The sequence below is a fragment of the Cherax quadricarinatus genome, chromosome 13, assembly GCF_038502225.1.
Source record: "Cherax quadricarinatus isolate ZL_2023a chromosome 13, ASM3850222v1, whole genome shotgun sequence".
In the NCBI taxonomy this organism is placed as follows: Eukaryota; Metazoa; Arthropoda; class Malacostraca; order Decapoda; family Parastacidae; genus Cherax; species Cherax quadricarinatus.
Window position 1 is genome coordinate 24,463,686 of NC_091304.1, and position 14,131 is coordinate 24,477,816.

At 45.9% G+C, this 14,131-nt stretch overlaps 1 protein-coding gene across 2 annotated transcripts; it reads right to left on the bottom strand.

Annotated features, from left to right (window-relative positions):
• Positions 1–210: 210 nt before the first annotated feature.
• LOC128688708 (splicing regulatory glutamine/lysine-rich protein 1) lies at positions 211–12,059 on the bottom strand. 2 transcript variants are annotated; one of them, XM_053776696.2, is made up of 3 exons: positions 11,726–12,059; positions 9,169–9,235; positions 211–1,955 (listed from the first exon to the last, which is right to left on the bottom strand). In XM_053776696.2, the coding sequence occupies exons 1-3, from the start codon at positions 11,795–11,797 to the stop codon at positions 391–393; spliced, it is 1,704 nt and encodes a 567-aa protein (XP_053632671.2). In that variant the 5' UTR covers positions 11,798–12,059; the 3' UTR covers positions 211–390. The 2 variants fall into 2 exon arrangements, with proteins under 2 accessions (XP_053632671.2, XP_069940690.1); XM_070084589.1 differs by lacking the exon at positions 9,169–9,235.
• Between the last annotated feature and the right edge of the window lie 2,072 nt (positions 12,060–14,131).

A 14,131-nucleotide genomic window follows, 5' to 3' on the forward strand; every position in this document is an offset into this window, starting at 1 on the left:
CTGCTATGTACGATAATTCTATGTAACTGTATTTGTGTATACCTGAATAAACTTACTTACTTACTAACATTAAGAGTTTTTCCCCAGGATGAATTCAATCACATGAACATTACAATGAAGTATACTACTTAATGGTACACGGGTTTAAAGAATGGCAAAGGTGCTCTGTTGATTAAACGAGTTACTCTGCTTGAATAATTTACACTAGGAAAAGGTATTCTGTTTATTAAGCAAGTTGCAGTAGTTGTGAGTTATTTACATAAGACACATTGTTCCTAAACCAGAAGACTTACTCAGTTTATTTTATTCTTTTTCTAAAGAATTGTACTAGTTTTAAAGTAAATGACAATCAGTTATTATTTTCACTGTTACATAAGATAACTTTATTCACTACTGTCGTTCATCTTGTCCTGGAGCCTCGCCGTCTTGTGTGGCACCATCCTGGTCGGCCTCCTGGGCGGTACCATCAGTGATATTGGTGCCCAGGTCTGTCTCCGAGATTCCTGGTATCGCTTGTGGCACAGAATTCTCCTCATTAGTGTTCAGTCCTTCCTCTTTTCTTCCTCCGTCTTGTTTATTTCCAGATATTTCTTCATCTTCCTTCGTACCTCCAACTTTCGTATGCACTTTTTCACCTCCAATTTCTTTGTCTTTTCCTACACTTGCAAATATTCCCAGCTCCTGTTCAATGCCATCTTGACCCTGCGCTTCCGTGGATCGTAATTCTTTCTCGTCCTTGCTCTCCGTCACAGTATCTACTATCGTCTCTCCTCCCAGTAGTTCCGACGAGTTAAATTCTACGACAGTTTCAGGGTCATTACCTCCAGCATCGACGCCGTCATCAGCAACTGCGCTGTTTTCCATACTTCCATGTGGTTTCGTTGGTATGTGCTTCACTGTTATGTACTCTGTCGTTGTTGTCTCCTCAGTTACTGATTTTCCAAGACTGATATGTTTTTCAGTTGCGACATGAGCTGGGTCTTCCTGACCGGTTCCCTCAGTTACCCCTTGAATGTAGTCTGACTCGCTTTCTGTTATTGTTTTATGAGTGTCGGTCCCTGGAGTCTTGTTCTTCCGAGCATCTTTATTCTTTGTGCTTTCTTTTACTTTCTCCGTTTTCGTGTCCCTTTCTACATCTCTCTTGTTCCTTTGACGTTGATCATTATCTTTGCTGAGTTTGTCCACGTCTTTATATGAATTTATTTTGCCTTTTTCGGTTTCCTTATTTCTATCACTTTTCCTTTTATTGTTATATTTATCTTTGTGCTTTTTATCAGCCTTCTTCTCCTTGTCGCTTTGGCTGTCTCTCTCTCTACGTTTATGCTCATTATTCCTTATTTTGTCTTTATTGTTTTTATGTTTATCACTGAATTCATTGTGCTCTTCCATCCTCTTATTTTCATCATTATTTTTCTTTCTCTCCTTTCTTTCTTTTTTCTCATCTTTAATACTCCTCTTGTACTTCTTACCCCTTCCTTCCTCTACCCATATATCATCTACTCGTTCTTCCCTATTCCTGGTCTCCCTCCCTCGCTCTACCTTGTAATTATATACATTCTTTTTCCCTTTCCTATTACGCACTTCACTCGTCTCCTTTCTGTCTTTCCTCTTCTCGTTATTCTTCTTATTCAGTGTTTTCCCGTTTCTCCCGTTCTGGTCTTCCCTTTGCTCTCTGTGTTTCACGTTCTGTTTATGGAGCCGTTTCTCCCTCTTGTACTCGGAGCGGTGGTCTTGACTTCCCTCCTTATCACCTGACATCCTTTCTGCTCCAGCTCCTCGACTTTTATCATGTTCTGACATCCGTTTGACTCCATCCCTTCGGCGTTCTTCAGCTTCTAACGTCGGGTCGGCTCCTTCACCCCGGCGTCCCCCTACGCCTGTCGTCCGTTTGCCTCCATCCTCTCGATATCCTCCTGCGTCTGTTGCCCGTTTGGTAGCATCCTCTCGACGCCCATCTGTGATAGGGATAAGAATCATTAGCTTATATGGGAACTCCAGTTTTCAAAGTGTAGTAAAGAGAAACGTGTTTATATACTGCACTATACTGTTGGAGACAGTGACATTAGTGTGAAGTTAGTGTGGAGAGACTGAGCTAAGTGTGCGAGGACAGGAGTGATACTAGGTGTGTGTGCGAGGACAGGAGTGACACTAGGTGTGTGTGCGAGGACAGGAGTGATACTAGGTGTGTGTGCGAGGACAGGAGTGATACTAGGTGTGTGTGGGAGGACAGGAGTGATACTAAGTGTGTGTGCGAGGACAGGATTGATACTAGGTGTGTGTGTGTGTGTGTGTGTGTGTGAGTGTGTGTGGGTGTGTGTGTGTGAGGACAGGAGTGATACTAGGTGTGTGTGGGAGGACAGGAGTGATACTAAGTGTGTGTGCGAGGACAGGATTGATACTAGGTGTGTGTGTGTGTGTAAGGACAGGAGTGATACTAGGTGTGTGTGTGTGTGTGTGTGTGTGTGAGGACAGGAGTGATACTAGGTGTGTGTGTGAGAACAGGAGTGATACTAGGTGTGTGTGTGAGGACAGGAGTGATACTAGGTGTGTGTGTGTGTGTGTGTGTGTGTGTGTGTGTGTGTGTGTGTGTGTGTGTGCGTGTGTGTGTGTGTGTGTGTGTGTGTGTGTGTGTGTGTGTGTGTGTGTGTGTGAGGGAAGGAGTGATACTAGGTGTGTGTGAGGAAAAGAATGATACTAGGTGAGTGTGTGTGTGTGTGTGTGTGTGTGAGGACAGGAGTGATACTAGGTGTGTGTGTGAGGACAGGAATGACACTAGGTGTGTGTGAGGACACGAGTGATACTAGGTGTGTGTGTGAGGACAGGAATGATACTAGGTGTGTGTGAGGACAGGAGTGATACTAGGTGTTGTGTGAGGACGGGAGTGATACTAGGTGTATGTGAGAACAGGAGTTATACTAGGTGTGTGTGAGGACAGGAGTGATACTAAGTGTGTGTGTGAGGACAGGAGTGATACTAGGTGTGTGTGTGAGGACAGGAATGATAATAGGTGAGTGTGAGGACAGGAGTGATATTAGGTGTGTGTGTGTGAGGACAGGAGTGATACTAGGTGTGTGTGTGAGGACAGGAGTGATACTAGGTGTGTGTGTGAGGACAGGAGTGATACTAGGTGTGTGTGTGTGTGTGTGTGTGTGTGTGTGTGTGTGTGTGTGTGTGTGTGTGTGTGTGTGTGTGTGTGTGTGTGTGTGTGTGTGTGTGTGTGTGTGTGTGAGGGAAGGAGTGATACTAGGTGTGTGTGAGGAAAAGAATGATACTAGGTGAGTGTGTGTGTGTGTGTGTGTGTGAGGACAGGAGTGATACTAGGTGTGTGTGTGAGGACAGGAATGACACTAGGTGTGTGTGAGGACACGAGTGATACTAGGTGTGTGTGTGAGGACAGGAATGATACTAGGTGTGTGTGAGGACAGGAGTGATACTAGGTGTTGTGTGAGGACGGGAGTGATACTAGGTGTATGTGAGAACAGGAGTTATACTAGGTGTGTGTGAGGACAGGAGTGATACTAAGTGTGTGTGTGAGGACAGGAGTGATACTAGGTGTGTGTGTGAGGACAGGAATGATAATAGGTGAGTGTGAGGACAGGAGTGATACTAGGTGTGTGTGTGTGAGGACAGGAGTGATACTAGATGTGTGTAAGAACAGGAGTGATACTAGGTGTGTGTAAGAACAGGAGTGATACTAGGTGTGTGTGAGGACAGGAGTAATACTAGGTGTTGTGTGAGGACGGGAGTGATACTAGGTGTATGTGAGAACAGGAGTTATACTAGGTGTGTGTGAGGACAGGAGTGATACTAAGTGTGTGTGTGAGGACAGGAGTGATACTAGGTGTGTGTGTGAGGACAGGAATGATAATAGGTGTGTGTAAGGACAGGAGTGATACTAGGTGTGTGTGTGTGAGGACAGGAGTGATACTAGGTGTGTGAGAGAACAGGAGTGATACTAGGTGTGTACTCACCTAATTGTGGTTACAGGGGTAGAGACTCAGCTCCTGGCCCCGCCTCTTCACCGACCGCTACTAGGTCCTCTCTCCCACTGCTCCATGAGCATTATCATACCTCGTCTTAAAACTATGTATAGTTCCTGCCTCCACTACATCACTTGCCAGACTATTCCACTTCCTAACTACTCTATGACTGAAGAAATACTTCCTAACATCCCTTTGATTCATCTGAGTCTTCAGCTTCCAATTGTGACCCCTTGTTTTTGTGTCCCATCACTGGAACATCCTGTCTCTGTCCACCTTGTTTACTCCACACAGTATTTTGTATGTCGTTATCATGTCTCCCCTGACCCTCCTGTCCTCCAGTGTTGTCAGACCGATTTCCTTTAACCTTTCTTCATAGGACATTCCCCTTAGTTCTGGAACTAGAATTGTTGCAAACCATTGCATTTTCTCTAATTTCTTGACGTGTTTGACCAGATGTGGGTTCCAAACTGGTGCTGCGTACTCCAGTATGGGCCTGACGTACACAGTGTATAAAGTCTTGAACGATTCCTTACTGAGGTACCGGAACGCTATTCTCAGGTTTGCCAAGCGCTCATATGCCGCAGCAATTATCTGGTTAATGTGTGCTTCTGGCGATGTACTCGGTATTATACTCACTCCTAGGTCTTTCTCCTTGAGTGAGCTTTGGAGCCTTTGGCCTCCTAGCCTATACTCTGTCTGCGGTCTTCTTTGCCCTTCCCCGATCTTCATGACTTTATATTTCGCGGGGTTAAATTCTAGGAGCCAGTTTCTGGACCACACATCCAGCCTGTCCAGGTCTCTTTGTAGACCTGTCTGGTCCGCGTCTGATTTAATTCTCCTCATTAACTTCACGTCATCTGCAAACAGGGACACTTCTGAGTCTATCCCTTCCGTCATGTCGTTCACATATACCAAAAATAGCACTGGTCCCAGGACTGACCCCTGTGGGACCCCGCTCGTCACTGGCTCCCGCTGTGATACCTCATCACGGACCATGACTCGCTGTTGCCTCCCTGTTAGGTATTCTCTGATCCATTGCAGTGCCCTTCCTGTTATGCGTGCCTGTTCCTCTAGCTTCTGTACTAATCTCTTGTGAGGAACTGTGTCGAAGGCCTTCTTGCAGTCCAAGAAAATGCAATCAACCCACCCCTCCCTTTCATTTCTTACTTCAGTTACCTTGTCGTAAAACTCTAGGTTTGTGACACAGGATTTGCCTTCCATGAATCCGTGCTGGATGTCGTTTATAATCTTGTTCCGCTCCAGGTGCTCCACCACTCTCCTCCTGATAATGTTTTCCAAGACTTTGCATGCTATACATGTCAGTGACACTGGTCTATAATTTAGTGCTTCATTTCTGTCTCCCTTCTTAAAGATGGGGACTACATTTGCCTTCTTCCATACTTCAGGTAGTTGCCCAGTTTCAAGGAAAGTGTTGAAGATTTTGGTTAGTGGCACACATAGTGTCCCTGCTCCCTCTCTAAGGACCCATGGAGAGATGCTGTCCGGTCCCACCGCCTTTGAGGTATCAAGGTCACTCAGGAGCTTCTCCACCTCCTCCTCAGTTGTGTGTAATTCATCCAACACTTGTTGGTATATCCCTTGTTGCTGTTCCCCACTGTTTTGTCTTCCCATTGTCCCTTCAGCCTCCACTGTAAATACTTCCTGAAATCTCGTGTTGAGCTCCTCACATACCTCCTGGTAGTTTCTTGTGAGCTCCCCACCTTCCTTCCTCAGCCTCATTACCTGGTCCTTGACTGTTGTCTTCCTCCTGATGTGGCTGTAGAGTAGTTTCGGATCAGACTTGACTTTCGATGCTATGTCATTTTCATACTGCCGCTGCGCCTCCCTCTTTATTTGTGCATACTCGTTTCTGGCTCGTCGACTAATCTCTTTATTCTCCTGTGTCTTTTCCTTCTCTACTTTTCCATTCTCTAGAGCACTTAGTTTGTGCCTCCCTGCACCTTTGGGTAAATCAAGGGCTTGTTCTGTCCTTCCCATTATTTCTGTTACTCTTGGGAACAAATCTTTCATCTGCTTCCTTGCATTTTGTTGTTACAAAGTCCATCATTTCGTTTACTGATTTTCCTACCAACTCCTGTTCCCACTGAACCTTCTGCAGGAAGATCCTCATTCCTGTGTAGTCCCCCCTTTTATAGTTTAGATTTTCCCTTTCTACTCCTGGTACCCTCTCCTCTTTTAGCTCCACGATGTATTCAAAGCTCATAACTATGTGGTCACTAGCTCCAAGGGGCCTTTCATATGTGATGTGCTCAATGTCTGAGCTACTCAGGGTGAACACGAGGTCCAGTCTTGCTGGTTCATCCTCCCCTCTCTCTCTGGTAGTATCCCTAACATGTTGGTGCATGAGATTTGCCAGCACCACATCCATCATCTTGGCTCTCCATGTTTCGGGACCCCCATGTGGCTCCAGGTTTTCCCAATCAATCTCCCTGCGATTGAAGTCACCCATGACCAGTAACTTCGCTCTACTTGAGTGAGCCCTTCTTGCCACCTCAGCTAGTGTCCACCATTGCTCTGTTGCACTCATTAAATTCCTCTCTTGGCCTCCTGCAGTTCTGTGGTGGGTTATACATCATTGCAATGACTACCTTGTGTTCCCCTGACTGAACTGTACCTACTATGTAATCCCTTTCTCCAATCTCGTCCATACCTTCCATTTCTTGATAACCCCACCGGTTTTTTATTAGTAGTGCAACCCCTCCTACCCCCCTGCTCCTTCTATCCTTCCTCAGGATCTGATATCCGGGTGGGAAGATTGCATCTGTTATTATCCCAGTGAGTTTTGTTTCTGTAACCGCTACGATGTCTCAGGACATCTTGATTCTTTCATGCCACTCCTCACATTCATTCGTTATTCCATCCACGTTCGTGTACCAAACCTTCAACTTCTTTTCAATAACTGTGGTCTGGGGAGAGAGGTGGGTTAGGGGAAGCAGGTGCCCTGGCAGGGGCCTATAGGGAGTTGGTGTGGGGGTGGTGTCTGTGGTGTGGGGTGTGGGGGCAGAGGGCCTATCTAGGGTTTCAGTGGGGGTGGTGGTTGTGGTGAGGGGGGGTGGGGGAAGTTGGCCTATGGGGGGTTACAGTGGGGGAGGGGGTTGTAGTGAGGGGGATGGAAATAGAGAGTACAGTGTGTGGGTGCTGTGGGTTACTGTGAGGGTGGGGTTTGTGGTGAGGGGGATGGGGGGAGAGGGTACATTGTGTGGGTTACTGTGGGTTTCTGTGGGGGTGGGGTTTGAGCTGAGGGGGATGTGCGGGTTACTTAGGGGGTGGGGTTCATGCAGAGGGGGATGTGTGGGTTACTGTGGGTTTCTGTGGGGGTGGGGTTTGTGCTGAGGGGGATGGGGGCAGAGGGTACAGTGAGTGGGTTTTGGGTTAGGTCGTTTGATTGTTTGGGACGGCCATGGTTGTGTTCCTTCTGTGGGTGGTACTGGAGGGGGTTGTGTTTGTTCTTCCACGTGGGCCTGATTTCTCCTGCTCTCCACCTTCCTTGCCTCCCATTCCTCCTTGCGACGTTGCACCCTCTCTTTTAGTGTCATCCTTTCTTGTGTTCTGTCTCGGTCGAGGTACACACTCCTGTGAGGACAGGAGTGATGCTCGGTGTATGTGAGGACAGGAGTGATACTAGGTGTGTGTGAGGACAGGAGTGATACTAGGTGTGAGTAAGGACAAGTGTGACACTAGGTGTGTATGTGAGGACAGGAGTGATACTAGGTGTGTGTGAGGACAGGAGTGATACTAGGTGTGTGTAAGAACAGAAGTGATACTAGGTGAGTGTGAGGACAGGAGTGATACTAGGTGTGAATGAGGACAGGAGTTATACTAGGTGTGTGTGAGGACAGGAATTATACTAGGTGTGTGCGAGGACAGAAGTTATACTAGGTGTGAGTGAGGACAGGAGTGATATTAGGCGTGAGTGAGGACAGGAGTAATACTAGGTGTGTGTGAGGACAGAAGTGATATCAGGTGAGGACATGAGTTATACTAGGTTTGCGTGAGGACAGGAGTGATACTAGGTGTGAGTGAGGACAGGAGTAATACTAGGTGTGTGTGAGGACATGAGTGATACTAGGTGTGAGTGAGGACAGGAGTGATACCAGGTGTGAGGACAGGAGTGATACTAGGTGTGAGTGAGGACAGGAGTGATACCAGGTGTGAGGACAGGAGTGATACTAGGTGTGAGTGAGGACAGGAGTAATACTAGATGTGTGTGAGGACATGAGTGATACTAGGTGTGTGTGAGGACAGGAGTGATACAAGGTGTGAGTGAGGACAGGAGTTATACTAGGTTTGTGTGAGGACAGGAGTGATACTAGGTGTGAGTGAGGACAGGAGTGATACCAGGTGTGAGGACAGGAGTGATACTAGGTGTGAGTGAGGACAGGAGTGATACAAGGTGTGAGTGAGGACAGGAGTTATACTAGGTTTGTGAGGACAGGAGTGATACTAGGTGTGAGTGAGGACAGGAGTGATACTAGGTGTGTGTGTGTGTGAGGACATGAGTTATACTTGGTGTGTGTGAGGACAGGAGTAATACTAGGTGTGTGTGAGGACAGGAGTGATACAAGGTGTGAGTGAGGACAGGAGTTATACTAGGTTTGTGAGGACAGGAGTGATACTAGGTGTGAGTGAGGACAGGAGTGATACCAGGTGTGAGGACAGGAGTGATACTAGGTGTGTGTGTGGACACTAGATTGTTTCAGACTATGGAACAGAACTCTTCTACAGGCTGAGGGACTGACAACTTCGAATCTTCGATTTTCATGGGTGATGGACTGATTACATCGTCTTCACATCTCTATTGCTCCTGCCTACTTCCTGTACTCGACTGAAGAAGCCTACTGTGTAGGCGAAACGTTTCGGAATAAAGTTGCCTAACTGTTGCCTATGTGTCTTACCTACCAAGGACAGGAATGATACTAGGTGTGTGTGAGGACTGGAGTGACAGGTGGGTGTAAAGGGAAACAGATAGGTTACCCCTTTCGTCCCCAGGACTTCATACACTATAGGAATTAAAGGAACATAACCATGCATACGTCTCTCTCTCTCTCTCTCTCTCTCTCTCTCTCTCTCTCTCTCTCTCTCTCTCTCTCTCTCTCTCTCTCTCTCTCTCTCTCTCTCTCTCTCTCTCTCTCTCTCTCTCTCACTCTCTCTCTCTCTCTCTCACCTGCATGGGTCATATGTGAGCCACTTTCATGCCTGCTACACTTGGCTGCTGCCTCACACCTCTCTACCTGCAAGATAAACATCGATATTGTTTATAAAAAAATGTATAATCAGTATTTGTACAACAGACAGAGAACCTACGGCTGCATAACAAGGAGAAGCAATCAGGTTTGATTCGGGGAAGGGAAGGAGAACTGCAATTTATGGGATCAAGGTGTATCCACTTTGAAAGATGGAGAGCGTAGGTAAGTGATGCTTGATCCCTATAAGTGAGGAAAGTGACCCGTCGTGAACCCCAGCATCTGTTGTTGTTCACGGAGCTTGTGTTGTTGTTCACGGTGCTTGTATTGTTGTTCACGGTGCTTGTATTGTTGTTCACGGTGCTTGTATTGTTGTTCACGGTGCTTGTGTTGTTCACGGAGCTTGTGTTGCTGTTCACGGAGCTTGTGTTGTTGCTCACGGTGTGTGTGTTGTTCACGGTGCTTGTGTTGTTGTTCACGGAGCTTGTGTTGTTGTTCACGGTGCTTGTGTTGCTGTTCACGGTGCTTGTGTTGTTGTTCACGGTGCTTGTGTTGTTGTTCACGGTGCTTGTGTTGCTGTTCACGGTGCTTGTGTTGTTGTTCACGGAGCTTGTGTTGTTGTTCACGGAGCTTGTGTTGTTGTTCACGGTGCTTGTGTTGTTGTTCACGGTGCTTGTGTTGTTGTTCACGGTGCTTGTGTTGTTCACAGTGCTTGTGTTGTTGTTCACGGTGCTTGTGTTGTTCACGGTACTTGTGTTGTTGTTCACGGTTCTTGTGTTGTTCACGGTGCTTGTGTTGTTGTTCACGGAGCTTGTGTTGTTGTTCACGGTGCTTGTGTTGTTCACGGAGCTTGTGTTGTTGCTCACGGTGCTTGTGTTGTTGTTCACGGAGCTTGTGTTGTTGTTCACGGTGCTTGTGTTGTTGTTCACGGAGCTTGTGTTGTTGTTCACGGTGCTTGTGTTGTTCACGGTGCTTGTGTTGTTGTTCACGGAGCTTGCGTTGTTGTTCACGGAGCTTGTGTTGTTGCTCACGGTGTTTGTGTTGTTCACGGTGCTTGTGTTGTTGTTCACGGAGCTCGTGTTGTTGTTCACGGTGCTTGTGTTGTTGTTCACGGTGCTTGTGTTGTTGTTCACGGTGCTTGTGTTGGTGTTCACGGTGCTTGTGTTGTTGTTCACGGAGCTTGTGTTGTTGTTCACGGTGCTTGTGTTGTTGTCCACGGAGCTTGTGTTGTTGTTCACGGAGCTTGTGTTGTTGTTCACGGTGCTTGTGTTGTTGTTCACGGTGCTTGTGTTGTTGTTCACGGTGCTTGTGTTGTTGTTCACGGAGCTTGTGTTGTTGTTCACGGTGCTTGTGTTGTTGTTCACGGTGCTTGTGTTGTTGTTCACGGTGCTTGTGTTGTTGTTCACGGTGCTTGTGTTGTTGTTCACGGTGCTTGTGTTGTTGTTCACGGTGCTTGTGTTGTTGTTCACGGTGCTTGTGTTGTTGTTCACGGTGCTTGTGTTGTTGTTCACGGTGCTTGTGTTGTTGTTCACGGTGCTTGTGTTGTTGTTCACGGAGCTTGTGTTGTTGTTCACGGTGCTTGTGTTGTTGTTCACGGAGCTTGTGTTGTTGTTCGCGGAGCTTGTGTTGTTGTTCACGGTGCTTTTGTTGTTCACGGAGCTGTGTTGTTGTTCACGGAGCTGTGTTGTTGTTCACGGAGCTGTGTTGTTGTTCACGGAGCTGTGTTGTTGTTCACGGAGCTGTGTTGTTGTTCACGGAGCTTGTGTTGTTCACGGAGCTTGTGTTGTTGTTCACGGTGCTTGTGTTGTTCACGGTGCTTGTGTTGTTGTTCACGGTGCTTGTGTTGTTCACGGTGCTTGTGTTGTTGTTCACGGAGCTTGTGTTGTTGTTCACGGAGCTTGTGTTGTTGTTCACGGTGCTTGTGTTGTTGTTCACGGTGCTTGTGCTGTTGTTCACGGTGCTTGTGTTGTTTTTCACGGAGCTTGTGTTGTTGTTCACGGTGCTTGTGTTGTTGTTCACGGTGCTCGTGTTGTTGTTCACGGAGCTTGTGTTGTTGTTCACGGTGCTTGTGTTGTTGTTCACGGAGCTTGTGTTGTTGTTCGCGGAGCTTGTGTTGTTGTTCACGGTGCTTTTGTTGTTCGCGGAGCTGTGTTGTTGTTCACGGAGCTGTGTTGTTGTTCACGGAGCTGTGTTGTTGTTCACGGAGCTGTGTTGTTGTTTATGGCACTTCTGTTGTTGTTAATGGTGCATTTATTGTTTCTCCTGGTGCTTCTTTTGTTATTCACGGATCTTCTATTGTTGTCATAATAGTTTCTATTGTTCATTGTGTTTCTATTGTTGTATCTTGTGTTTCTATTATTGTTCACTGTAGTTACTATTAATAATCAGTACTGTTAACTAAAACTGTGTAGAATTACTGAAATATGTGTACGAACTCGGTTTATAAATGTCTATAAAACTTACCTACGTCGATTCTCTTCGAGAACATGTGTCGTAGGCTACACATAGTGCGTGTCACACTAGTGTTTGGCAACTTACCTCTGCAGTCACAGTCTGAAGGATCAGCAGTAGAGCCAGCCCCAGCCTTGACGACACTGCCAGAACCCTCATCCTCACAGCAATTGACCCTCAGAGAAGGCAGCTCTTAAAGCAAACGATACTCGCAGTGGATTGACTTCACGAAAGTTCTCTCCCACAAGAGTCCTTACGCACCACGGGGACCTGAAAGCCATTCACAGCACACGACAGCCTTCACAGCACGTCACACAGCACACAACAGTCTTCACAGCACACAAAAGCCTTCACAGCACATATCACCCACCAACACTGCTGGATAAGGAGTGTGAAAGCTGCTACGAGTGCTGCCACCACCCCCTCCCTCCCGCCACTCTGATAAAGCTTCCTGTACTTCTTTGGTCTCGTTTTCTGTGCTGTCTTCCCTCCTGGGATAAATTGTGAAAGAGACAAAGTTGATTTTATTCGCATTATTAACCCTGGACGATGAATAATCCATGATAACCAAGCAGTGATTTATTTTACTCTGGGTCATTGGGTAAGATTAAGATTTTGTTCGGATTTTTAACCACGGAGGGTTAGCCACCCAGAATAACCCAAGAAAGTTAGTGCGTCATCGAGGGACTGTCTGTCTTATTAACATTGGTGTCCTTTACTCTTGTCCCCCAGGATGCCACCCACACCAGTCGACTAACATCCAGGTACCTACTCCACAAGGCACAGTACTCGCTCCCATCTTGTTCCTCATCCTCATATCTGACATAGACATGGATATAAGCCACACCACCGTGTCTTCCTTTGCAGATAACACCCGAATTTGCATGACAGTTTCTTCCATTGAAGACACTGCAAGACTCCAAGAGAACATCAACCAATTCTTTAAATGGGCCGCAGAAAACAGTATGAAGTTCAATAGCGAGAAATTTCAATTAATCCGATATGGAAATCTTGAGGAAATTAAAACTTTATCGGAGTGTAAAACAAATTCCAACCACACAATAGAGCGAAAAACTAATGTAAAAGACCTGGGAGTGATAATGTCAGAGGATCTCACTTTCAAAGATCACAACATTGTATGAATCGCATCTGCCAGAAAAATGAAAGTATGTGTGAATATTTTTTACATAATTTCCTAAATGTAGAGCAAATAAATGAATAATATAATAATTGTGTATTAACAAATGATGCTATTTGGACCCCTCAAGAAATTTCGAGTGAGGGGGAGGGGGCAGAACAGTCGAAGGAATGACGCCGCAGAGGAGACACCATATTGAATTTAATGTGTGAACACGGGTCTGAATTCTGCAATGTCATCAGGCACTCTTGAAAGTCCGATGGTGTATATCGGCCTCAGTCCGTAATTTAGAAATTGCTGACATGTTCCTCTTGAAGAATTGGGATAAATAGTGTGGAAAACCCTTACAATTCTGTAACAAGGACAGAAAAATAGGGAAAGATACCATTTGTAATTTGTGAGCACTGGTTGTCGCAGAAATTCTGCTAATAATTCGGTGTCTTCCGAGCCAAACTGGGGCTTTTTCGGCCTGAATTTCTAATAGGAACCCATGTTAATGTCCCCTGCTGAAGAATTGCGACAGGAAATTTGCGGGACCTCAAGAATTATGTGTGTATGGCGGAAGATAAGGGATACGGCCATCACTCACTGGGTCTAGATGTAAGACAGGTGTAGTGTGATCCAGCTACAGTAATGAAATGGTAAATGGTAATACGTATTTCTTTTGTGTACCCAGCAAGCCTAATCATATACATTCCACATTATTTTATAATTTCCCATTAATATGACTAATGTTTAATACTGCAATTATTAATTTAATGTCAGAGCATGCTTTCTGTAAGAGTGGTAGGGAGTGAGCAACAAGGGAGTTACAGTTGAGCGACCTACTGTGAATTAAGTCCTACTTATCTCACACAAATTACTTGCTTGTAATAATTCAGGTAATAGCCTGTAAACCTCATGCAGGTAATTTGCTCACATAATGATAATAATTCACAATAAGATGGATAATGAGAACCTTCAAAACTAGGGATGTAAAGCCCATGATGACACTCTTCAGGTCGTTTGTTCTATCTAGGCTGGAATATTGCTGCACATTTACAGCACCTTTCAAGGCAGGTGAAATTGCTGGCCTAGAAAATGTACAGAGAACCTTCACGGTACACAAAACTGCGATAAAATACCTCAGTTAGTGGGAACGTTTGAAGTTCCTCAACTTATACTCCCTAGAATGCAGGAGGGAGAGATACATGATTATATACACTTGATAAATCCTAGAGGGACTAATACCAAACTTGCACTTGAAAATCACGCACTATGAAAGCAAAAGACTCGGCAGACGATGCAACATCCCCCCAATGAAAAGCAGGGTTGCCACTAGCACGATAAGAGACAACACAATAAGTGTCAGGGAC

What these genes read in the sequence shown, in the direction of transcription:
- LOC128688708 (XM_053776696.2), bottom strand. Translation starts at nt 11,797, where the DNA reads ATGAGGGTTCTGGCAGTGTCGTCAAGGCTGGGGCTGGCTCTACTGCTG. An exon ending in TTCAGACTGTGACTGCAGAG is followed by an intron (nt 9,236 to 11,725) that starts GTAAGTTGCCAA and finishes TTTATCTTGCAG; the next exon opens with GTAGAGAGGTGTGAGGCAGC. An exon ending in CTCACATATGACCCATGCAG is followed by an intron (nt 1,956 to 9,168) that starts GTGAGAGAGAGA and finishes TCCCTATCACAG; the next exon opens with ATGGGCGTCGAGAGGATGCT.